This window comes from Alligator sinensis, unplaced genomic scaffold (assembly GCF_000455745.1).
Source record: "Alligator sinensis unplaced genomic scaffold, ASM45574v1 scaffold1248_1, whole genome shotgun sequence".
In the NCBI taxonomy this organism is placed as follows: Eukaryota; Metazoa; Chordata; order Crocodylia; family Alligatoridae; genus Alligator; species Alligator sinensis.
In genome coordinates this window covers 904767-930490 of record NW_005842645.1, presented here as the reverse complement: position 1 = coordinate 930490, position 25724 = coordinate 904767, and the positions used below count along the sequence as shown (strand labels likewise).

Below are 25724 nucleotides of genomic sequence, written 5' to 3'. Positions count from 1 at the left end.
TCCCCCCCCCCCCCCCCCCGATACTTTAGAGCTTGCTTTTTCTCCAAAAAACTTTCAGAACAAATATTAACAAAAAAGGAACCAAGAAATAGGAAGGTTTGGGAAATTTATGGCATAAAGCAATTTTCTTTCACCCCTTCCTGTCTGTAGACATGGACTACCTGTATTTTTTAGAAGAGCTTTGTAGCTAAGAAGCCACAGGATTTGCCAGTGGAGCTGCGGCCAGCATTCCAAGCTTAACACTTTTCTTTCTTTACAAGCAATGAAAATAAGTGAATCAAAAGAGGTTGGCTTTTCCCCTTCTCAAAAACAGCAAGTGTTAGTGGAGAACAGGCTGCAAAGATTTCATTATTCATGGTTTTATTGCTCAGTTGACCTTCGAAACTGCTGGTAAAAAGCAAATTCTAGAAAACAACTTGTTTGATTTCTTTGAAGAGGAGAACATATTTGTTCACTTTGGCTTTATGACTTTTGTTGGTTGAGGGGGTTGTTTGTTTTGTTTTTAAACAAAACATTTGGCTCCATGACAACTAGGTCTCATCTAGAACAAGGAATTTTTAAAATGGATATTATTAATACATTTTAATAACATGCTCTTTAAAACTGACTATCTAGTCCTGGTCAACCATAGGGTAGAGCTGCCACTAAACACAGGCCAAGATGGTCAAGTTTTAGTTGACCAGGAAGTTGAGAATTTGTCAGCCAACTTGTCACATGTTAAAGTGAACACTGCCTTGTGCATACTCATCTTGTAGAATGTGTTAGTTAGCTCTTAGTGCTAATACCACTGTTTGTATCCCAGTTGAGGCAAGGTCTTTGTCTAAATTCCTTAATAGGGAAGTCTGAGGTGTCAGGTTCTGCAAATACAAAGTACTTTTCACTGGCTTGTCTATGTTAGCAGAGATCATAAAATTTCTCACCATTGCAATAAGTGCATTTTCATTCTGTTACAAGTAGTAATGGTGGGAATAGTGTTGGCAGGATGTTGAAAACAAAATGGAAAACATTATGCCACTGTATAAATCCATGGTGCACCCATATCTTCAGTAGGATGTTTAGTTTTGGTCTCAACATCTCTAAAACAATTTATGGAATAACTGAAATGGCACAGAGAAGAGAAACTGTCATGTTGATGGTGACTGAAAAAACTAGGACTTCAGTTTGGCAAGGAGAAGGCAGAAGGGAGGATATGATTGAGGTTTATAAAATCACTAGCCAATTGCCTGTCAAGAATGATGGGGAGGGAAGGGGGCTGGGATGTGGAGTACTGCCACCCAATGCCACATGTTGCCGCTATTCTGCCTCTTGCAGGGAGCAGGGTGGGGAAGCCAAGGCCAGCGCTGGTCCAGTCCTCGGTGCGGCTTCAGAATCATGGCAGCGCTCCCCCACGCTTGGAGCACTCCGGCTGTTTCCATCAGCCAATCAGAGTGCGAATAAAGCGTTACAGACAGACTTAGGCTTTTATAAGGTTAGAATGACTTGTATGGACAAGTGGCATGGGAAAGTGTTATTCATCAAGCCCTAGAGTACAAGAACTAGGGCACCCACTGAAATCATCAAGAGATAGGTTTAAAAAAAACAGATAAAGTACTCATTTTACATAGCACTTAGTTGATGTGTGGCACTTATTGCCATAAGAGGTTGTAGAGGCAGTTGGTATGGCCAGGTTCAACAGGGGATTAGACAAATTCATGGAGAAGAGGTCCATTAATAGTTATTAGCAGGTACTCAGGGAAGCATCTGCTAACATCCCTAAACCAATGATGGCTGATGCCAGAGAGGGTATAAAAGGGAATGGATTATTCTAGATAGGCCCTGGACATACACTATCCCGCTAAAGCATCTACTTGTTGCCACTATTAGAGACAGGACACAGGATTAAATGGACTGTTGGACTGACCCAGGGGGGCACTTCTTATATTCTTATGTTGGTGTTTATAGCTGCATGTTTTTAACACTGATCAGGGAGTTGACAGACAGCTGTGCAGAAATATGTGAACACAGCCTGACAGTGTTTCTCTTCACAAGGTTAGATGAAAGATTTAACTACTGGTTATCAAAGCAAAATTCTACTCAGAGTATACATAATACGTGGATGGATCAGATTAAAAGATTTTAACCTGGCTGCTAGATGCTTTTTAAAAATAATAATGCCTTTAATAAATTAGTATGTACTAAATTATTAAAAGAAAAGCATTAAGATTTTAAAAAGATAGAGCCACCATATCTGAAACTACCTAAGTTTCCTAAAATGCCATATTCCTGCACGTGCTAATTCCTTTAAAAGCTGGAATTATTTTTGAGGGTGATTGTATTTGGTTGGGTGTTAGGAATATCGAGAGGAATTTCCAAGAGCCAAATACAACTGAAGAAGGATTTGTTAGATGTAGAAAATATGGCATTTTTCTTTCCCTTACCACTCTCAGTATCTGTCTCAGAAAGCCATACTGCCATTTAGGTGATGTTTCTTAAAACGATATTCTTGAAGTGTATTAAATCACACTTTCACCAGTTTGAAAATAAATTTTCAACCACATAGTCCAAATAACAGTAGAGAAATAAAGGTGGGCTTCTCAGAACTAAGAAGTTCAGTACCAGTATTAAAAACTGTTGCCTTTACCTGATCCTGCTGATGCCCTTCCTCATACCAGGTTTGTTTTCTTCATCGGAGTAGCCTACTTTCTCTTCAGTGTTATTCTCTTCTTCCTCTTCTGAGAACACGTTGCTGGAGTACAGCAACAAGACGCAGCTCCCATTAGCTTTGGTCAAATTTAGCAGGACTCTGAAAGATCAGGGAGACTAACACAGTTCATCTACCAAGGAAATTTATATTTTCCTCTCTTCCTTGTTTCCTTTGTTACCCTTTTAATTTTTGTGATGGTTTGTCATTAGCCCACCATTCACACACTGCTATAGCATACCACTTGTCTGTGTAGATTTTAAATATGTAAACATTTACTTTGATTAAATATTGGGAACATTCTAACCTTTGGGAGCGTCCAGGTGAGCATGCATGTGTGTTTCCCTGGGGACAAATAGCAGCAGTACATAGTTGTGCCACTGCTACTTTTGAATGCCCATGCATGCAGTTTCTGGTGCACAGCAGTTTGCCCCAGGTGGGGTAGGGGAGGCTGGGGACAGCACCTTGGCAGGCACCAGCAGCCTTACCTTGGGTCCTGGGGGCCTTGTGGGGTGGCAGTCCAGGTGCGTGGAGCCTGGCCAGCAGCCGGAGCATGGCTCTGGCTGGCCAGGCCCCGGTTTTGGGCAATGCATGCTGCCGCCACATGTGCCACCATGCTCTCTTTTTTTGGTGCAGCTTTTTTGACACTGGGATCTCCCGTGTCAAAAACCCCCCACTGTGCTGTAAATTAACATGCTGAACGCCAGTGTGTGCGGTTTGCAGTACCTCAGATGGGTGTGTGGCACCACAAACTGCACCTATGTATTCATCTGGATGCACCCTTTATGAAAATTTGACAGCTTCTGCACACTAGTAAAACAGGTTTAGAGTTCATTACAATTGCAGCATGATCTATATGCTGTTATCTGGCTTGTCTTGTCATGACTTAAAGTGGGTTTTTTATTTTAATCAGCACACAAGATAAATCAGAGTGAATTAATTTATGAATTGCCAGTCTGCCTGTGTTGCAGTTCTTCACAAGACAGGATTCAAACCATATTACTCTGCACATTGCAAAAGATGTGAGCCTCCAGTTTTTCAAAGCCCAAGACAGCTGTGAGAAGTTTGGATTTGTAGAATATGAATGTAGCAACTTTTCTTTTCTGTGCAGCTATCTTCAGAATTTGCATCAGTTGCTAATTAAAAGGCATCCATCTTCTAGCTGAGTGTAAAGCAGCTGACTATAAAGATCCAATCCACTGGAGCATGAGTGGGGTGGGGAAATGGGGTTGAATATTTGGTGAGGTGGGCAAGGCCTGATGTAGCTTCAGTTCTATCCTCTTCTCTTCCCTACATTATGACTGGTAGAGCTGGGAGGTGAAGTATGAGCAGGAAGTAGTGCACATCTGTAAGCTGGTGTTACTTTTCCAGAAGTGTGGCTCAGAGCTCCTTCCCAGATTCCTGCCTGTGGTAGGGCAGCAGCATGCCACTGCTTACACAGGGTACTGAGCAGAGGTCCAAGATGGTCCTTAGTCTCTTTTATTCTCAGTATAACTGATGTTTGGAATTTCTGTTTTATAAAAAGGAGCTGGCAGTCTCTGGACTTGTGAGGGCTTCAGGTTTGGAAGAAACTGCACTGGTAGAAATTTCTGGTAAAGCCCATACACATAATATCTGTATTTAAGAAGAGCTGTTAATCTTTCATATTGAACACAAAACAGCTGTAACTGGGTTTTCTGCTCTGGGAAAGGGCGGCTTTGCGGGAACAAATTGCCTTTCCAGCAGAGAAGCATACAAGATCAAATCCAAAATATTGAAGGCTCCAAGGTCAGAGGGTCAGGTCCATCTACCTGTTGTTTCAGTTGTGGTGTGTTTTTTTTTAGTTTTTGTGGGGGGGGTTTTGGAAGTCCTGGAGTGCTATATGTGATCCTATAATTATACAGTTTCCCTTCCACCAATCCAGTGTGCAGGAGAGAGTTTGTTAGAGAGTTAGAGTTCACTGCATATTCAGTGCCATCTAACTCACTAGCTTAATCTGTCTCTCTTCCCAAGGAAGCAGGTTTAGTTTTCCTTCCACGTTTTCTTTGGATCTGAGCTTGGAATGTCTACAAGGGTTATCAGTCCCTCTTGGTAGCAGACAACATTTCTTACTGAACATTTTCTAATCTACACAATTTTATTTTATCAGTAAAAAATGTGCAAAGCAAAAATGGGGCACGTAGCACAGTCACAGGTCTTGCTACTGTTGATGCAGTTTCACTTATCCTTCTGTTTCCCCCATTTGGTGTTTCTTATTGAGTAACAAGCAAGATGTCACTTTCTCCTTTGCTTTATTATTATAGTTGAATTGAACATGTCAGCCAGTCTGGGGGAGTAGGGCTTAGATCCTATCAAACAAACTTTTTTTTTTTTTTTTACATCTATAGATTATTTGGGCGATCACCAACAGTTTGCATACGTAGACACTTGGAATAAAAAGTAAAATTTTAATTACTTGATTATGTTACTTAAAGGCCTGTGCTGTCCTAGGGATGAATTTAATTCATTAATGAAGCATTAGATACATAGATGTCCCTTTGTGAGCAAATATGAAATTTGCATATTCAGTACCTTTCAGAAATATCACATCCAGGTCCCACCAAGTACCCCTTTCTCTCTCTTTCTCTCTTTTTTTTTTAGCATGGTGCTTTTGGCCTCTGCATCCCATCCAGCAGGTAAAGTGAACCAGGAAGTTCTCTTTTTTTTTAGGCTGAGTTTTCATTTTTGATGCCTCTTGTTTACTGTAAAAAGTATGCAGGTGCAGAACCTTGAAGAGTCCACTAGAAAAATCACACAGAATTGTTTGAACAAAGTCAAAGGGCCTGATTGTTGAACATTGGCAGCTTTATTGTATAATTCAATGATGCAGTGTGTAAAACAACAATTGGAGAGATTCTTTTCTCCTATCCTTTCATTGATTTCTCTGTCCCCCAGGATTTAATAGTATCCAGTGGACTATCTGGTACACTACACCTGTCCTTTGCAAAGGAGTAATATGAGACCCTGATGCATGCTCCAGACTACAGTCTGGATTTTAGCTGGCTGGGGGCTTGTCATACAGAGTTGTGTTTCTATAGGTATGGTCTGTCAATCAGAAAGTCAAAGGAAAAAGCATCTAGGAAGCTAGGTTTTCAGCTGGTGGCTGGGCTTGGTGCTTTACAAAGCCATTTTGTTTACAGTTTCTTCCCTCCCTCAGGAATAATGTAACATAAAATGCTTCATAAAATAGGCACATCTTTTCAGGGGCACATGCAGGATGTCCCAAAGGGGATTGTGGGAGCAGCAACCCACGCTGCAGGGGTGACTGAACCCCCTGCTCCCAGCCTCTTCTGCTCCACCAGTGTGGGCAGACCAGGCTGTAGGAGCCTCTAGGGAAATATTCCTTCTCTTCCTCTTCCTGCTCAGAGGCAGCCCCCTCTCTTCATCTTCCCCGTGCCCAACTCTCCTGCCTGCCCCTGCTGCGTTCTCCATGGTTGGGGAGCAGGGAAGTTCTGGAGCCAGCCAGGCTGAGCAGAGGCTGGGCTCAGCAGCAGAGGGGACAGTGACAACAGGGCAACTAGAGAATTCCCCTCACCCTGCCTGGAAGGGGAATTCCTGTTCATCCCTGCTGTCCTGATCCCCAGCCCCAGCTGAGCCCAGCCCCTGTGCAGCAGGCAGGAATGGCTCTGGTGCTTCTGGAGAGCAGGGAATGGCAGAGGGAGGTGGGGTAGGGATAGGGGGAAGGGATGGGGAGAGGGTGTTTCTTTGAGCAGGAAGGGGAAAAGAGAATTTTTACCTGATTTTGGAACTTTAAAAAGTCTCTGGAATCTCCCGTGGTGTGGTCCAATCCAAACGGGAGGCGGGATGCAGCCACGCCACCACACTCCCTTTAGATCCACCCCTGCATATTTTAAAAAATGAAAGGAATTTTTTTGAGAACTTGTAGAGGCTGAAAGGGAAACAGCTGTCAAGTTGAAGCTTTCTGGTCCATACCTCCTGGAAATGCAAATATTCCTTGGCCCTACAGTGTATATTTAGAAGAACTTCTTTTTTAAACCTCCTGACTTGCACTATGTGGTAGAATGTACTGTGCAAAGATATATGTAAATATTCCCTTTTGCACAGTATGTAACCAAAAAATTTACTGATTTCAGTGGACAGAAATCACTTTTGAGGGCCTCAGGGTAAAAGAGGTGAATAGACCTTGTGTTGATCACTGGAAATTTCAGTCTCAATGCAGTCATTTGTAGAACATTAGAAATGTATTAGCAAAGACTACTCTTATACTTTCTACAATTCCTTTCCCTGTTTCAATAAGATTGGAGCCAGCTACAACAGAGAATATCGGGAAAGACGCATTAAAAAGAATGGAAATGTGGAAACTGTGGTAAATGAAAGCTGGGCACCTGTGAAAACTCAAATAATATCCATTTAATTGCTGTCCCCCTGTTGTTTGTAACTGTGTGTTCTTTCCAGTTTCCCACTGAGTGTATTGTTTGTCCCTCAGGTGATCTCCTTAGTGCCTTGGACTTTCCATTCCTATACTTCTACAGATTTCACAGCAGCTGCTGTGCCAGGTAACCTTTCTATAATAAGGTGTGCGACTGTTATGAAACATGGGTGGATCAAGGATTTTGAAAAAGGGGAGGTGCAGGAGGTGTGATGCATCATTCCAAAACAAAATTCATATTTTTCTCTAATAAAAAAGGACACTAGAAGCTTTACTATTATGCTAGAGGCCTAGGGCTGTATTTATTCAGTTTATGATCCAAGCAAAAACAGATATAGCTGTTTCTAGCTGACTAATGTTGTCCTCCACCCTCAAGATAAACAGTTGGGGTCAGGGGAGGACTTGCTTCAGCCACTGGGAGTGCTTCTGCCTGGGGAAACCAACCCTACTCATTCACCCATGCCTGTTTTATCCCACTGCTAGTTCAGCCTCCCACAGTCTCCCTCATCTGCTGCAATGAATATCTCAGGAAAGGGTCATTGCAGTAGCTTACTACTTCACCTCACCTTCACAACTCTCTCCTGCCTTTGACGGATGCAGAGCTCAGCCTGCTTTTAGACCTGCCCCTTCCTTTCCTATCTCTGATTTGTTGTAGGTTTGAATCCCCTAGGACAGTGGTCTCCAACCTTTTTAAGTAGGAGATCACCTTTGGCATTTAAAAGTAGTCCAAGATCTACTGTGTGCCACCCCCACTGCCTCACTCCCCCCTGGCCCAGCAGGTAAGTCTGTGGGGAGGGAAGTGGGGGGTGGCAGATTGAGGCAGAGGGAGAAAAAAATATTTGCGGGCATTACCCCCTAGCAGGTAAGTCTGGGGGAAGTGGGGGAGGAGAAAGGGCTGTTGGGGGGCAGATCGAAGTCTTAGCCCCACTTCCGCCCTTACCGCTGGCGCCTCGACCTCCCGCCCCGCTATTAGGGGGGCAGAGAGTGGGGCTGCAGCAGGGGCAGGCCCTGCACAGACTGGGCATGGGACGGAGCAGTGAGCAGCTCATCCAGGGGCTGCAGGGAAGGCATGGGGGACATGTACCCCCGGATCTGCATGCTGGCTGGGCTGGCTGCCGCTGCAGGCTGAGGTTGGGGTGCACTGGGTGGCGCTGGGAGTGGGGCTATGTGGGGTGCTGCAGGCACCCAAAAATTAGCCGTAGCCCCTCCTCCCAGTGCTGCCACTGCCCAGGGTGACTGCAGCACAGTGCAGCCCAGACTGCCGCTGTGCAGAGCGCCCAGGCTGTGCAGGGCCTGTCCCTGCTCCCTCCCTACTTCCTCCCTCCCTCCCTCACAGCTGCTGCAACCGCCCACACTGCCTGGCATTTGCAGGGAGGAGATGTGCTCCCCCATCTATCCACAGCAGAGAAAGCTGCAGTTGCAGGCTGGGCTTTGCGCCCTGAGCCCTGTTGCAATCTGCCTGGGAGCAGCTTGATGCCACATGTGTCCCACCCTGGGGTGAACCTTGTCCCCTGCCTGCCCAGCAGTTTGCTGCGCATGGCATCGGGCTGCTCCTGGGCAGGCTGCAGCAGGGCTTGGGGCACAAAGTCCAGCCCGCAACAGCAGCTGCCTTTGCCATGCACAGATGGCAGGCACATGCCCCCTAGGGCCTCTTCTGGGGTGCACACAGTGGCAGCCCTCTGTGCCCCTGGACGAGCTGCCCGGGCTTGGTCCTCCCACCACCCAGCTGCCCAAGGCCCCACTCAACTTACCCCTGCTCCTGCCTCCGCGGCACTCTGTCCCTCACCACGGGGGCCTCGATCTGGCCCTCGCCCCTTCCCTCCCCCACAGACTGACCTGCTGAGCTGGGGCGCATATATGCATGCACAGGCGCGTTCAGCCCCCCACCCCAGCCTTGGTTCAACTGCAAGAAGCTCCAAGATCTACTGGTTGAGCTTGACTGGTTGGTGACCACTGCCCTAGGAACAAAGCCACCCTGTGCAGGTTCCTAGGTAGCACCAGAGCTTACTGGACCTGCTGGGGGATGAGCAGAGACATTATCATATGTATAAAACAGTGAGGATAACTATAGAAGAAAGAAGAGGTTGATTAGAGAAAGATTGGGGTCATTAACAATTATGGGGTGAAGAGATTAGCAGAAATCAAATAGATAATAGTGAGCCATGAAGTCAGTTGAGTTCCTCAACTCTGCCTAAATAGAAATGTGTCTGTCCTGACTAGGCAGTTTATTTACATTTTGAAGGGAGTAGGAATCAAATAGGGAGTATGACTGCACTCCAATGACTTCCCCTCCACCCTGGATATGCCTCAGCTGTGAAATAATGGTTCTGTTGACTTCTGAACTTGAATCTCAGTTGAAAGTGAGAAGCATGTAACACATGGTTAGATGTACCAACTTTTGATGGAACAAGGCAGTACAGCTGTAGAGCAGTGACTTCCTCTGGAAATGCAACTGAGGCCTTGAGATTCAAGTCCAACAGGCCTTGTTCCATCATGCAGGGTAATGTGTGCCTTTATATGTTCAAGTATGTTGAGACCATGAGGAGTTTCCTGCTTGCAGTAAATTATTTTGTACATAGCATGAGAAAGCTTTGATGGAAAGAATCTTTGAAGTACTTCCCAACTCAGCTTAGTCTTTGTTAAATTTGCTGTTTGCTGTGATTACGAAATATTAGTCCCCAGAACTGTTAGTTTGCCTGTATGTCTTGTTATGTGGCAGAATGTGTTAGGTGGGTAAAAAGGGAAGGCTTTAACAACTGTCTCATTATTTTGTATAGCAAGAATTCATAGTCCACTAATGTCCTATGAGAATTACATCAGCGTGTGTTACACAGTTCCTTAGTACTCTGAAACTTTTATCCATTCTCAGATTTCTAGACTTCTTCCAGTTAAGAATATTTACTTTTTAGATTGGTTAACTTTTACTTTTCTTTCAAAATGAGACAAAACTATTTGTTGTTTCTTGGGACGTTTCTTACTTTTATTTTGCTTATCTATTTAAAAGGGTTGATGTAATGTGAAAAACAATAATAGTCATGATTATTTTAGTGCCGCTCATGATTAACTAGCACCCTTAAGGCCTTGTCTACATGGAGGGAAAACTCAGCAGCATAGCTATTCTGGAATAATTTCCTCATATGTTCTACAATAAAAGTGATTCTATTCTGGAAATTTAATTTCCACACTGGGAGCAATTCTGGAACAGGCACTGCAGTGTAGTTTATTTTGTGATCTCTAAGCTAGTTATTCATTGTTTTTTTTCATATAAGCAAAACCCAACCTCAGGCCGAGAGAATGCAGCAGATGTTCCCAGATTCATTCGTGCTTCAGATTTTTGTCACCAGTGTTTTAGGCTTCCTTCACCACTCCTGTCTGGATTCTACCACCCATAGTCTGAAATACTAGTTCACCATTTTTTTCCTTCAGTAGGAACACAAAGAAATAGGGTGTAAGGACAAGGCTTTTCAACTATCCTCCAACATCTTAGTTTCCAGTTCCTTTCAAAAAGTAAGCCATTAACAATTGTGGGTCTGAAGATTTGTGGGCGAATTGGCTAGAGGGCCGCACCCAGAGAGTCGTGGTGGATGGGTCGGTTTCGACCAGGAAGGGTGTGGGCAGTGGGGTCCCGCAGGGCTCAGTCCTTGGACCGATACTCTTCAATGTCTTCATCAGCGACTTGGACAAGGGAGTGAAGTGTACTCTGTCCAAGTTTGCGGATGACACAAAGCTATGGGGAGAAGTAGACACGCCGGAGGGTAGGGAACAGCTGCAAGCAGACCTGGACAGGTTGGACAAGTGGGCAGAAAACAACAGAATGTAGTTCAACAAGGAGAAATGCAAAGTGCTGCACCTAGGGAGGGAAAATGTCCAGCACACCTAGTGCTTAGGAAATGACCTGCTGGGTGGCACGGAAGTGGAAAGGGATCTTGGAGTCCTAGTGGACTCCAAGATGAACATGAGTTGGCAGTGTGACGAAGCCATCAGAAAAGCCAGTGGCACTTTATCATGCATCAGCAGATGCATGACAAATAGATCCAAAGAGGTGATACTTCCCCTCTATTGGGCGCTGGTTAGACCGCAGTTGGAGTACTGCGTGCAATTCTGGGCGCCGCACTTCAAGAGGGATGTGGATAACCTGGAGAGGGTCCAGAGAAGGGCCATTCGTATGGTTAAGGGCTTGCAGACCAAGCCCTATGAGGAGAGACTGGGGCACCTGGACCTGTTCAGCCTCCTCAAGAGAAGGTTGAGAGGCGACCTAGTGGCTGCCTATAAGTTCATCACGGGGGCACAGAAGGGAATCGGTGAAGTTTACTCACCAAGGCGCCGAGGAGGTTAGATAAGCATCTAGCTGGGGTCATCTAGACCCAGCACTCTTTCCTGCCTATGCAGGGGGTCGGACTCGATGATCTATTGAGGTCCCTGCTGACCCTAACATCTATGAATCTATGTAAGGCCCACTATCTGTTCTCTAAAAGAAATACATTACTTATATACCAACTATTTTTCCAAGAGACCATTTTATCTACCTTTCCTTATAAACAGTCTTTCTGAGAAGAAATGTTCCTCTGCTCATTGTAAGTACCCAGTCTTGACTGTCTGATGTGGAGGCGTGTATCTTGGAGATTGCTACGACATTTCCAGTTTAGTATCATCGTAAGTGCTTAGCAATTTTTCACAGCCCATTTTTTTTTATTAATACCAAATAACATTTGCTAGCTGCAGCCAACCTTCTCTGCCTTTCTAGCAGCATGCAACTCTTCAGGATCTTGTGGTTACAGTTAAGTTGCATGAAATTAGAGTAACTTCTCCTCTTTTGCATTTACACTGATCTCCCCTTTATTTGGTGTGTCAAGATACAGAAATAATGAGTCACAGTTTTGCTTTGAGTCATGAGCATTGGAATCAAGCTCAGAAAGGAGTTTGCAATCCAGGGAGTCTGTCTTGGTCTTGGTCTTCATGCTGTTTCAGTGGTGGAGCAAACAGTGTTGGCTCAATGCCTGGGATAGTGCAGCTCTAAGCCCCATTTCTTCATAATGAAATGCTCCATAGAGTCTCTCTCCCCTTCTATGCTGCTACCCATGACATTTGTACTGGCAAGGCCATAATTTAACCTTTGAAACCACCATAATTTTGAAACCACTCCTTAAATTTCCTTCCTTCCCCCTTTACTAGTTAATCCTACATAATTTTGAGAATCAAGTTTTACCTAATCTTCAGGTGAGAGTTTCAGGACATTGTATTCCACAGCACCAGAGGTTTATTCATTTATTCTTTACCTATAAGAATTAAAGGGCATTTGATTTTTTTTTTTATCAGAACTTTGGGCTTTGTGAAGATTAAGCAACTTGACTGTATTCAACTGAAATTTTCTAGTGTTCTTTGCAGCTTAAGGCCTCATAGAAATAGGATTGATGATATCAGCCAAATGTAGACATGCTGCTCCCACTAAAATCTTTGTTTCAGTGGAGCCATTTAAATGCCCTAAGTCAAAATCTTCTGGCAATAAACTTGCATTTTTGTACCCTTGGATTATCTAGCATGAGACCATTCCATCTATTTTAATGTAATTTTAGCCATAGGTTGAACAAAACCAGGGTATTTTGTTCTGGAAATAAAGATCATCTACTCCAACACTTGAATCACACCAGCTGTAGTGATGAATATTCAGTTTTGTGCTAGAAAAAAGATAACAAGAAACCCATAAGGTTCTGCTTGATAGACATTAAGATACTTTATTAATGGAAGCTTTCCCTGCCCTTTACAGTGGACTGCTGGGATTCTTTCTGATGTTACACACAGTGAAACTAAAAAACTGTACCTCCTCATGGCAGTATGCAGCCTGGAGTTTCATTGCAAAGGTAAGAGGGGGACAATCAGCAAAACTTATAAGAACCTGCTCTCCAGAAGCAGAACTGTGAGTTTAAATCTCCATGTCTTTGATTTTCATTAGACTGTCTTTGCATCTGTCTGTTTAACAATATGTACAGAGCAGGCCTGAGACAGCAAATATTGATCATGTGAGAGTACCTTAAATAATGGGCTAGATCAGTGGTGCTTGACCTTTTGGCACTGTGGGCCAGATGAGTGGTCTGGGATTGGTCTGTGTGCTGGATTGGGTCTTTTGCAACAGCATTGAGCCCTGCTTTGTCTCCAGCTGGCCCATATGCCTGGATCAGGCTCCACGCAGCCTTGGTTTTCCCTCACATGCTGGAATCGGGTCCTGGGGCCTGCACCATCCCCACCGACTCCTGCACACTGGGATCAGGCTTCGTGCTGTCTCCACAGGCTGGGATTGGGCACTGGGATCTGCGCCCCTCCCCCAACTGTCCTTGCCTGGCCCTGTGTGCCAGGATCAGTCCTTGGGGACCTGTGCCACCCCTGCCCAAGCCTGTGGGTTGGGATTGGGCCTTGCACTGCCCTATCCAGCACGCAAGGGCTACACTATCTGGCCTGTGGAGCTCCCCATAGGTTCAGAAATTTGGCAGCAGGGGGACAGTGGGACTGCTAGCCTGCTGCTAAAAGTTTGAACTGGGGGGAGCCCTGTGGGCTGGAAGACATGGTGGCAGGGCTAGTCTCTGCTCTCAGGCTGGGAGTCGATCACCCCTGGGTTAGATCCTCAGGTGATGTAAATTGTGGTTTCTCCATTAAAATCTGAGGAGTTGTGCTGATTAGCAGCAGCTGAGGATTTGGCCTACTGGTTCCAAAAGTGATATGTTGCTGGAAGATCCTGCTTCTGAGAAGGACATCTGTGTCCACCAGTAATTGTTTCCATTGTTGCATCTTTCCTCCCAGCAGCTCTGATTTTTTAGAGCCAGAGTCAATGGCAGAATTCCCATTGGCTTCCATAGGAGTCGAATTTGGCTCTGTGTTACCAGCATGGCAATCTCAAATGCCTGATTCTCACATTAAGTAGTTAATGGCTCAGCTGGCCATGGTGTATGAAGTCAGAAGAGCCAGTGTTATTCCTTTTCCATGTATTACCCAGTTTAATCATTACCAGGTGCAACATCTTAAAGCCATGACTGCCCGGGGCAGTTAGTTCTTTGAAGCTTTCCTATGAAGATGAATGGAGTTGCTATTGTTTTAAAAAAAATCGTATAGTGTTTTTATTTAAAAATTACAGTAAAATGACTTCTCAGCTTGTTCTGGTGATGGCAGGAAAGGATTGTTGCTGGTGTTTCTGTATTCAGCATTTCTGTATTATGGCTCAGTGAAACTGCCAGTTGTATGGTATTTCTTGCTGGCTTCAACTTCTCATAAGAGCTCCAAGAACTGTCTGGCGGTGGAGTTTTATTACTGTAACCTCCTTGTTGGTTTTTGGTAGCAAGTCAACTGATTTAAAGCTTGCTGTTAAAAATGATTTTATATACTCTGGAGAAGTGCATTCTAAATGGGAATAGCTTATCCTGTTCACAGATATTGTGGATAAGTGGTTCTGTATGTGGTATTTATGAAGTATCAAAAAAGCCAGGAGGAATTGGTAAGAAACATGATAGTTTAAAACAGATTCAGGCCCTTCACAGCTGAAATGGATGAGAACCGCAAAGTCTGAAGTGGATCAAAGCTTTTCCATTATGTGGGGATTGTTAGATTTGGGAGATTAGCTGGGTCTGCCCACATAGATGTATCCTTCAGAGAAGGTGTTCATGTCATTGTAGTTGATAGATTTTTCTCAGTTTGCACCAGCTAAAGGTTTGGCCTGGTGTCTTTCTGGTAATTTAGTCTATATTTGTTTTCTTGTAATCAGTCCAAAAAGGTTACATTTGTTCATGTGAAAGTACTACACTCAAATAATTATTTTATTTTGGAAGTTTTTGCAACAGAGAAAATGAGTTCTTCCCTCTTTGTTGCTTTTACTGGACAGCACTGCTCAGTTCAACTGCCTGGCTTTGCGTATAAAAGGAACTAGGTGCTGGGTACACGCACTATGCCTATAGCTCCACATATTAAATTATTAAAAAGGCTGCTTGCATTTCTATAGTGACTCTTATCTAAGAGTCTCTCCGATGCCCGACAAAGGGTGTTTGTATCCGACAGCTTGCAAAGAAGAATTTTTCCAACTATTGTAGGTGGTCTAATAAAACATTATTGGATTTAACCAAAGAACCTTGCCTGCCTATGTCCTTAGACCGACATGGCTACAACCTATACCCCTCAAAGCATGGGTGACTGGTGCCTTCTCAGTCTGGGCGGGCACCCGCAGAAGCCGTCAGCAGTGGGGGCGGAGCTGGCAACTCCTGCAGGCACCGCCGCTGGCATCAGCAGCGGGGGCAGATCTGGCGAGTAGACACTGGCGGCAGCAGGGATCACTCTGTCAGGGGGGCATGTGCCTCCCCGTGGCCCCCCTACCAGTTGCCTATGCCTCAAACATCGTTATAAACATACAATTAAAGCTCTTGCCTTTCTGAGACATTTAAGAAACGTTGGAATTGCTGCATGCATGAATGAAATGCAGCCTTCAGCAGCAGCTTTAATATAACAAAAATGCTACACAATAGCTTTGGAACAGGAAAAAAAGAAGAATACTACATACCAATGGGGCTGGAGGGGAATTTATGTAGGCAGAATGCAATTATCTCAACTAGAATTTGACTACTATAGTGAAGTTAATACACCAACCCTGACAAAGTTGTCATGAGCTAACTCATTGCCACAAATAGACTGTCGATTCAAATATTGATTCATTGGGAAGAATGTTTTGTTACCAACTGAATCACCAGCATTACTTCCTCCTGCCCCTAGCTGTCCTTTGGAAATATCCTAACCAAATAGTGACCTATAGATCAACGTTGTGTGGCATGTGAGGGCTGACTTGATTGCAGTACATGCTGTCCTAGCTGCACGTTTCAGATCAGAAGCCCTAATACTGTAGAATACATTTTAGTCACAGTTGTAACAGTATCTTTAAAAGTGTCAAGGGTAGAAGTTTATATAAACAAGAAATAATAGAGAGAGAGAAACTATTTGAATCTGGACACACAGGAGGAGGGAAACAAGATCCAATGGAAAAAAACCCCCTGGATCACAACAGCGGCTTTACATTCCCACGTGAGCATTTTTCTTGGATTGAGTACTGCCCCAAATCATCTTCCTAAAATCTCAGACTGACTGGAGTTTTTACCATCAGTTGGAAAGAAGCAGCAGTTTAGGCCAGAATATGTTTGTCTTGAGAGCTAGCCAAGAAAGGAGAGTGCTGTAGTCCTCAGACAGCAGCACGGCCTCTGGGGAGGTTCAGAGAATGAAGAATCTGTTTTCCATTTGGATGCTTTGTATCTTTATGACCGATGAACTGATTGCTGTGATAGCTGCCATCACTTCATTTCTTCTAAAGCACTGATGCACCAATAAACTGGCAAGGAGATCTAAAGGTACCATTTTACAGACACAAGAAGACATTCTTTCTGCAGTCTAGATGGCTGGGTTCCTTGTCCTTTTTATTTTTAATTCAGTTAAAAACTAGAGGAGGCACTTAAATTTGCATTTACGATACTGTTGCTTTAGTAGGTTCTTTAAGGGTCTTTAGTCTGTAACAAGATTTGACAGATTTGGTGTCCAAATGTTGCTATGAGCATAGACAAATGCTGGGTTTAGTGTCCATATATGCTATGTGCAATAGTTTTACTGACAAATGCACTCTGCATAGTCTCTATGAAAGCCAGTGCTGTATGTATTAATATTTAAATGGGCCATACACCAAAAACTTCCCTTAAGATATACAAAAGAAATACTCTACTTCCTTTGTCACCATTTTGCAAAGCTGCAACTCCAGAAGACGAAGAATTTGAAAATATGTGGATGCTGCATGCTTTAATTTGAAAGATATGTTAGTAGCTTGGGTCATGTACCGGAAAGAACAACTTAGAGACACACATACACAAACAGAAACATCTGGTGACAACTCTAATGAGCTCTAAGGTTAAGTACAGACATTCAAAAAGCCAGAGGCAGAGTTAGTCCAATCTGCGTGGGTTTCTCTAAGCTGTGTAGATTGGATTGTGAGCGAATAGAAGTCACATTTGCCCTTCAGTTGGGGGAGGCAAGCATATGCCTTCAGTGACCGAGGCCAGAAGGCAGGGGGTATTCCTGCATGCCTCCCAGCCTGCTAAGGGCAGCCACACCTAGCTTAGCAGGAGCTATCCCTGATGGGCTACTCAGCACACACCCCCAGCCATCAGCCTCAGGGAAGGGGAAAGCCAGCAGAGAAACTATGCCCAGCCCTGTTGTGGTGGGGCAAGGGGGTGGAGTGAAAGGGGAGGCCCCTGGTCATGTGGACCTGGCTCCCCCAAGCCTAGCCAGCACATTTGGGAGGCCACACATGATGGGACCTTCCCCCTACCATGTTGTGCTTGCCCAGCTGGAAAGCCTGACTCTCCTCCAGCAAGTTGGTGCCTGTGAACAGTAGGGGAGGGGGGCAGGACTGTGTAGCCCATCTGGTTAGTCAGCCCAGCTGGGTAGGCACAGCAGTGGTGGAAAAGCCTCCACTGCACAGGATCGTCCAGCTGGGCAGACCCCTGTGGGAGGGGCTGGCGCCAGGGGGGTAAAGCATCCACACCTGAGGACAGGAGGGTGATCCAGGCTGACCTTGACAGGCTCTGCTCCCGCACCTCCTCTTCCCCGCAACCCCCCCACCTTGGCTGACAGTTTCAGGGAGGGCACAGAGCTGGGGAACAGAGGCTTTGCTGCCTCAGTTCTGTGACAGCCCGGGTCAAGGCAAACCTGGCTGAGTCGGAGCAGACTAGTGTGCATGGAGACTAGTCCACCCTCCCTGCAATGGAGGATTAGTAGGATCCACAAAGCATCTTGGGATGTCAGGGAACTGCAACCTAACTTGAGTTGGGAGGGTTTCTGGTGAGAGTTCAATAGACTGGTCTAACCTAAACTGATTGTATCTGTGGGGAGCCAGAGGAAAAGCAAGGGCAACATTGGACCCCTGCTAAACCAGATGGGACAACTGACAACTGGCGCCCAGGAAAAAGCCAACCTATTAAATGGGTACTTTGTGTTGATCTTTCATCAGTCCCACGGGACGCCCATGCCCATTACGGGACAGGGAGGCCTGGGTAAGGGAGGTTCCCTGCCCTCCATCAACGCTGACCTCGTGAAGGAACACCTTTACAGGCTGGACACCTCAAGTCTGCCGGCCCTGGCAGTTTACACCCAAGGGTACTCAAGGAGCTGACTAGCATCATAGCTCAGCCCCTTGCACAGATCTTCGAGAACTCCTGGTGCTCTGGTGAAGTGCCCGAAGACTGGAAGGCCAATGTGGTGCCTATCTTCAAGAAAGGGAGGAAAGTGGATCCGGCAAACTACAGGCCCATCAGCCTGACCTCTATCCTGGGGAAGGTCTTGGAAAAGATTATCAAAGAGGCCATCCTTAACAGACTAGCTGATGGCAATATCCTGAGGGATACTCAGCACGGGTTTGTTGCAGGTAGGTCTTAATTGACCAATCTCATTTCCTTTTATGACCAGGTGACCCATCACCTGGACAAGGGGGAAGAGATTGATGTCATATATCTTGACTTCAAAAAAGCCTTCAGTCTGGTATCCCATGATCACTTCTTGGCAAAACTGGCCAACTGTGGCCTCAACCACACCACGATATACACACCACGATCTGCTGGCTGGGGAATTGGTAGGACCCAGAGGGTGGTGGTTGATGGAAGTCAATCGTTGTGGTGCGCTGTGACCAGTGGCGTCCCTCAAGGCTCTGTCCTAGGGCCTATACTGTTTAACGTCTTCATCAATGATGTAGACACTGGTGTCAGGAGCGGGCTGGCCAAGTTCGCCGATGACACCAAACTCGGGTAAAGCATCTGCACCTGAGGACAGGAGGGTGATCCAGGCTGATCTTGACAGGCTCAGGAAATGGGCAGATGAGAAGCTGATGGTGTTTAACACCGAAAAATGCAAGGTTCTCCACTTTGGGAGGAAAAACCTGCAGCATGTTTATAGGCTCGGCAGCGCTACGCTGGCTAGCACTATGGATGAAAAGGACTTGGGAGTCATGTTTGACCACAAGATGAACATGAGCCTTCAATGTGATGCTGCGGCTAGTAAAGCAAGCAAAATGCTGGCTTGCATCCATGGATGCTTCTCAAGTAAATCCCGGGATGTTATTCTCCTGTTGTACTCTGCCTTGGTGAGGCCACAGCTGGAGTATTGCTTCCAGTTTTGGGCTCCGCAATTCAAAAAGGGTGTGGAGAAGCTTGAGAGAGTCCAGAGAAGAGCCACGTGCATGATCAGAGGCCAGGAAAACAGACCTTATGACGACAGGCTGAGAGCTATGGGGCTCTTTAGCCTGGAAAAGCACAGGCTCAGGGGTGATCTGGTGGCCACCTATAAGTTTATCAGGGGTGTTCACCAGGATCTGGGGGAACGATTGTTCACCAGAGCGCCCCAAAGGATAACAAGGTCAAACGGTTATAAACTCCAGCAAGACTGTTTCAGGCTGGACATAAGGAAGAATTTCTTTACTGTCCAAGCCCCCAAGGTCTGGAATAGCCTGCCATCGGAGGTGATTCAAGTACCCACATGGAACACCTTGAAGAGAAATTTGGATGCTTATCTTGCTGGGATCCTATGACCCCAGCTGACTTCCTGCCCCTGGGGCAGATGGCTGGACTCGATGATCTTCTGAGGTCCCTTCCAGCCCTAATGTCTATGAAATCTATGAGATCTATGATAGACCTAGATGGATGCACTATCTTAAACCAGGTTCTACCATTTTTAAACCAGTCTATATGCAGTCTAAACTTCTATTCTGTCAGTGCATCTATATGTTCATTAATGTGCCATAATTACTTCCAAGTTTAGTACCTGTAATCAGGGGTGACTGGTGCATCCTGAGTCTGGGGGGGGTCACAATTTTTGGGCAGGCCTAGAGGCAGACCAAAAGCCCCATATCCACTCCTATACTTCTGTGCCGTGGCTTAGTGCCCCCTGCCAACACGCTGCAGCCCACATGGCAAAAAAACTGCCCTGTCCTGAGCAGTGCTGAGTTGGGAGCCAGTCTCGGGGGGGGCAAGGGCCCCCACCTCTATGCCCTTTCTACCAGTCACCTTTGCCTGTAATAACAGGTACTAACTTAATGTGATGTAATCAGTGCTACTGCGCATTAGTGCAAACAAATGCTTTTTTTGTGATGCTTAATGCTCACTGGACTAAACTACTGCGCATTGTGACAGGAGCAAGCTTTCACGCCCGGTGCAAGCACCGGCCTGCCTCCTGTCTATGGGCCAGCTGCCCACCTCACTCTCCTGCCATGCCTTATTGTAATAGTATTGAAGTGTTAATTAGGCAGGAAGCCCATTTTGAACCCCAATGTTTAGGGGGATATCCACAGCTCCCTTCCACCTCTACACTGTGGCCCAAGCCTCACAGATGGCTTCCCAGGCAGCTGAACTCAGCCGTACCCTTCGCCCATTAATTGTGGTCCCCTCTGGGACCTTTGGCTCCCCCTTAGGCCCTGGCCCTGTCTTAGGCCAGTCAGGATCCTGAGACTATCTGCTCTGGGCATCCCTCGCAATGGACTGCCTTGACCCTTCGACCCCACTTTGGGTCCTGGCCCCAGCATGGGCCAGTTGGGTACCTTGGGTCAGGTCTAAGCTGCATGCCCATCCACAGGGTCCCCCATCCCCAGCTCAGGTGCTTCGCAAAGCATGCCTGGCCCCCCGGGATCACTCGCCCCAGCAGGCTCAGGCACTTCAAGAAGCTTACCTGGCCTTCCCTGCATAAAGTAACCCACCTGAAGGTTGGGTCTGAGTTAAGGCACCCTAACCCATTTTACACTGGGGAGCTGCTCACTCCTGGCATTTACCTGGGGACTGCCGCATCACCAGCAGCCCCACCAGACCTTCCTGCCCCATCAGGGTGCAGTTTTAGGTCATGCTAAGGACCAGTGAGGCCTCCAAGTCATCCCCATAACCTCACTCTTACCTCCAAGGTGTTCCTGGCAGAGGTCAGCAGAGAGGTGTTTCTTCCCTGCTGGGTGGTCACAAACTGCCCTCAGCTCAGGGAGCTGAGCCTTAAAATGGTGTCCTAATCAGGCACTGCCCCTCCTTCGCCCAGTCTTTAAACAGTGCCCCGCCACACGCTTTAGCATGGTTTTTGCCAGCTGTGCTAATGCACAGTAGAATTAGTTCAATGGGCATTAAGAGTCTCGTGTAGATACACACTGTTACAGGTTTAGAGCAGTTTCCAATCACTGATACCGGTTTCTGTGTAATTTCTGTACCTAGACCAGTAGTGCTGTCAGTGAGGTTTATTTAGATTTAGGCTGCTAATCTGTGTTTAAACATTAAATATGTTGCCTGTTTCTTTGAGTTCCCAACAGCAGTTGAAATTGCTGAGTTGGAGGAGCAGTGTCATTGCATTACTGTGCTATCTTTTATCAGTGCACTGGCTGTTTATGGGAAAATAATCTACCACCAGATAGTATACTATTATCTCATTAAAATTTGGTGAAGCGATAGACCTGGACCCAGCAGGAGTCTCTGAAACAGCTTATTGCGAGGAAAAAGAAGACAAGGGAAAATAATGGGAAGTAGATTCTGAATTATTTTTTCTTCCTTTTTTCTGACTTCAAACAACAGTGGCCCTTCTGCTGGCTTTTTAAATACTTTTTCAGAGAAGAAAGTTAATAACGTCTGAACTACAGATTGTTCCTATCTTCTCTTTGGCCTCCTCAGATTTCATTTTTACCAGAGCCAACATATCTGGATGTTGGTGGTGGTAGTTTCACACACCCAACCAAAACCATACTAGCCTAGCCTTGTCATTAGACAGTTGTACTGGTTCTTCCTTCATTATCTTTGGATATTTTTCTCCCAGGCTAAATAATTTCTAGTGATGGGTGTCAGAAATGGCCTTAGCACTTTGAGTTTGTGACATAATATCTTCCTTTGTCTCTCCCTCAAATATAATTAACTCCAGCCCAGGGCAGCCATACCGCTGTGCACAGGGACATTCTAAAGATTCTAGAGATTGGAGGGGAGAGATTGGGGCAGCGACTTGTTTCCTTAGAATAGCTCTAAAGTACCAGTACCTAATTTCCCAGTGTGTGTATATCTTGCTAAGGAAGTGCTGTCCAGATGTGTTCTTCCATTGCAGCAAATGGATTATACCTGCTTTATGTTTTCAAGACTCATTGCCAGAGCTGTAATGATGTGACCAGGTACCTAGGTCAGGTGCCACACCCAGGGCAACTTCCCATTGCCACAGCACTATGCAATTGTGAATGCAATCATGTGACTGCAGCAGCAGTTGATTTTTCCAAAACCACCCCTGCAGCTCAGCCCCTGGTGCAGCTGCCCCAGCTGCCATGCCCTAGTTATGCCACTGCTCACTACAGATGGAAAAAAGGGGATAGAAACTTATTCTTCATTGCCTTTTGATTTCTATTTGTTAGGCCTCAAAGATTTCTCTGCTAAGTGCCTCTCCTTTCACATGATGTGGGAGCATTTTCTGCTGCAATTCCAGCAGCAAAAGTACCAAGAAGAAGCAAATGTATTTCTGGTTCACTGCCTCTCCATCTCTTAATACAGGGCTCAGCAACCTATGGCCCACGGGCCAGATCTGGCCTATGGAACCATTTGATCTAGCTTGCAAGTGTGGGGCTTTAGCAGCCAGATTGACTCAGTTTGGGTCAGATGCAGGTGGGCAGGTGCAAGGGTTTACTCTGTGTCACACAGTTGGCCAGGACCCTGGAAAAAATATATATTTTTTTTACATTCTACCTTCCAAAAAAAAAAAGTGCATGTTTTATTTGGAGGCATGTTGTATGTGAGAAAATATGGCATTTTCTTATCTTTGTTCAGCTCTATGCAACTAAAATGACAGTAGCTCTTGGCTGACAACTTCCTTGCTTCCTTGGTTTGGACCTTATAAAGCTATTTATGCAAGAGGTTAATAAACTCTGATGCAGTGCTATTAATATGGTGTATTATCTTAAAATGGGGCTTCAGTATAGGTTGTAAGGCTACTTTATAAGCTCGTGCCTGCTGCTCTCTTGCCTACATGTTGAAGAGCTGTATACCAGAGAGGGAAGATGTTGGACCAAACTTGTTCAGCCTCTTCTGGCAGATGATCTGAGTGACATGGATGTGCTCCAAGGTAAGCATTGCCTAGGTTTTAGCCAGAGAAGGAGTTTCCATGATCTCAAGCCTTTCAAGTATGCATACAAAGGTGGGCTGAGGGGTGAAGGATTAGAAGGAAGGTGGTTTTGAACGTTAATATGGCCTGCATGTAAAAGTGTGTACTAGATATACAAACATTAGAAGACAAGTTTCTTATACTTTTCCTTATAGGAATAGCATCCTCAATTTAGATTATATAGAATAGATTTTATCCCTGGAAACTCAGAGGTGACTCCTAATGATCTCCATGTAAGCTACATGCATGCATGCATGCATGCATACATGTATCAGAAGACAATAATTTGCCCTGTTTGGACTTGACCAACAAACAAGGCAATCAGTGTGCTCTTAACAATATCTCAAGTCTGTAGAAAGCAGTGTTGATAAAGACCAATTGCTGAAGCCTTAAAAGTGTGGGTTTTCTGGTGGTTTCCATGGAGACCACTTGATAGTTGCAGTTGTAGCATCCAACACTAATTACACACTGGAATTGCTGGGAAGACTTCAAAACAGTCTCCATAACAACCCCTCAGTGTGTAACATGACCGTGAAGCTAAATGGAACATGTTCCCTTGGGCATCAATACGGTTTAATAAGGAGCTCCTCTTATAAGAACAGCTGAAATGTGTTGGATACGTGGAATCTCTCAAGAACGGAAAGTTTGTGTTTTAAAGAGCTTAATGTTTTCTAGGGCTACCTATACAGTAATTATCCATATAAAATGTACATGTAGTATGCTTCATGTGTGATATTGTTAAGTAGGTAAATTCTGAAGTACTTAATACAGTAGAGTTATACCTTGCTAAATGGTGCAACATTGTAGTACACGCAAAGCACAAGGTTTAATATTGTTTTGTAGTTAACCAAAGACTGCGGCGCTGGTGTCATCGGGAAGGCTTTGGCTTCCATGACCACAGCCCGCTCTTTGGTGAGAGCGGCAGTGAGCTGCTGGGAAGGGATAGCCTCCACCTCTCTGCTGGGGAGGAGGCTCTTCTCAGCCAGACTGGCTGACCTGCTCCACTGCGCTTTAAACTAAGCCCACCGGGGGATGGGGGGACTACTGCCACTGCTGGCCTGCTGAGCAACCCTTGCAAAGCCAGCAGGCCAAGGCACTTAAGGGAACCCACCCCTGCCCTAGCCCTGGAGTGAACTATAGGCAACACTAGGGCTGCCAAGGGGACACTTGTGTGCCTATACACAAATGCCAGGAGCTTGGGGAATAAACAGGAGGAACTTGTCCTCCTGCTAAATGCAAATAACTATGATGTCATAGGGATAATGGAGACCTGGTGGGACCCTACCCATGACTGGGTCACAGGTATAGACGGCTATATCCTGTACAGGAGGGATCAAGTAGACAAAAGGGGTGGGGGTGTAGCTCTCTGTCAAGGAAAGCTACGCATCCCTGCAAGCTGACATTGGCACCCATGGTGGACGACTCCACACCCTCTGGGTTAAAATCTGTAGGGAACACGGCATAGGGGATACTATTGTGGGTGTCTACTACAGACCCACTACCCAGGGTCAAGACCTTGACCAGGAGTTTGCCAGGGAATTGGCTGAGGCTGCGTGCTCCTGGTGTATGGTTGTCACGGGAGACTTTAACTACCCATACATCTCGGGGGAGGAGCACTCAGCCAAATCCGAGCAGTCGTAAAGCTTTCTCTTGTGCGTGGATGACCTCTATCTGATGCAGGAAGTCTACGGGCTGATGAGAGGTAAAGCGCTGCTTGACCTGGTACTGGCAACTGGGGGCAACCTAATCAGCGACCTATCGATCGAAGGGAAGCTGGGTGACAGTGACCACAAGCTGATCACCTTCACCATCCACCGTAAAGCTGGCAAGTCAGTTAGTAATACAGAAGTCTTTGACTTCAGGAAAGCTGACTTTGACCAGCTAAAGAGGCTTGTCAGTGAGGCCCTAAAGGGCCACACCCCAAAGGGGAGGGGAGTTCAAGACGAGTGGTTGCTCCTCAAGGGAGCAATCCTGGATGCGCAAGCAAAGTCTATCCTGTCTCGGAGGAAAGGCAGTAAAAGGGCACAGCAGCCCCCTTGGCTCTCCAGGGAACTAGCGGATCTCCTGCATCCTTAAAAGGAAGACCTACAAAGGATGGAGGACTGGAACCACCACCAAGGACAAATACTCTGATCTGGTCCAGACCTGCAGAGAGCAAACCAGGAAAGCCAAGGCTGTGATGGAACTCCAGCTAGCTACAAATATCAAGGACAATAAAAAGTCATTTTTTTAGATATGTGGGGAGCTGGAGGAAAAGCCAAGGGCAACATTGGACCCCTGCTAAACCAGATGGGACAACTGACAACCGATGCCCATGAAAAAGCAAACTTGCTTAATGGGTACTTTGCGTTAGTTTTTCACCAGTCCCATGGGATGCCCCTGCCCACTGTGAGTCAGGGAGGCCCAGATGAGGGAGATTCCTTACCCTCCATTGAAGCTGACCTCGTGAAGGAACACCTTGACAGGCTGGATACCTTCAAGTCA

General features: G+C 45.8%; 1 protein-coding gene across 1 annotated transcript in view; it reads left to right on the top strand.

Moving 5' to 3' along the window:
• The window catches only part of LOC102373757 (transmembrane protein 241), a 57670-nt gene that overhangs the window by 9346 nt on the left and 22600 nt on the right, over positions 1–25724 (top strand). The window contains exons 6-8 of the mRNA XM_006033624.3: positions 5300–5334; positions 7146–7215; positions 12853–12946. Of these exons, the coding sequence (XP_006033686.2) occupies positions 5300–5334; positions 7146–7215; positions 12853–12946 (199 nt within the window). The remainder of the gene's footprint in view (positions 1–5299; positions 5335–7145; positions 7216–12852; positions 12947–25724) is intronic.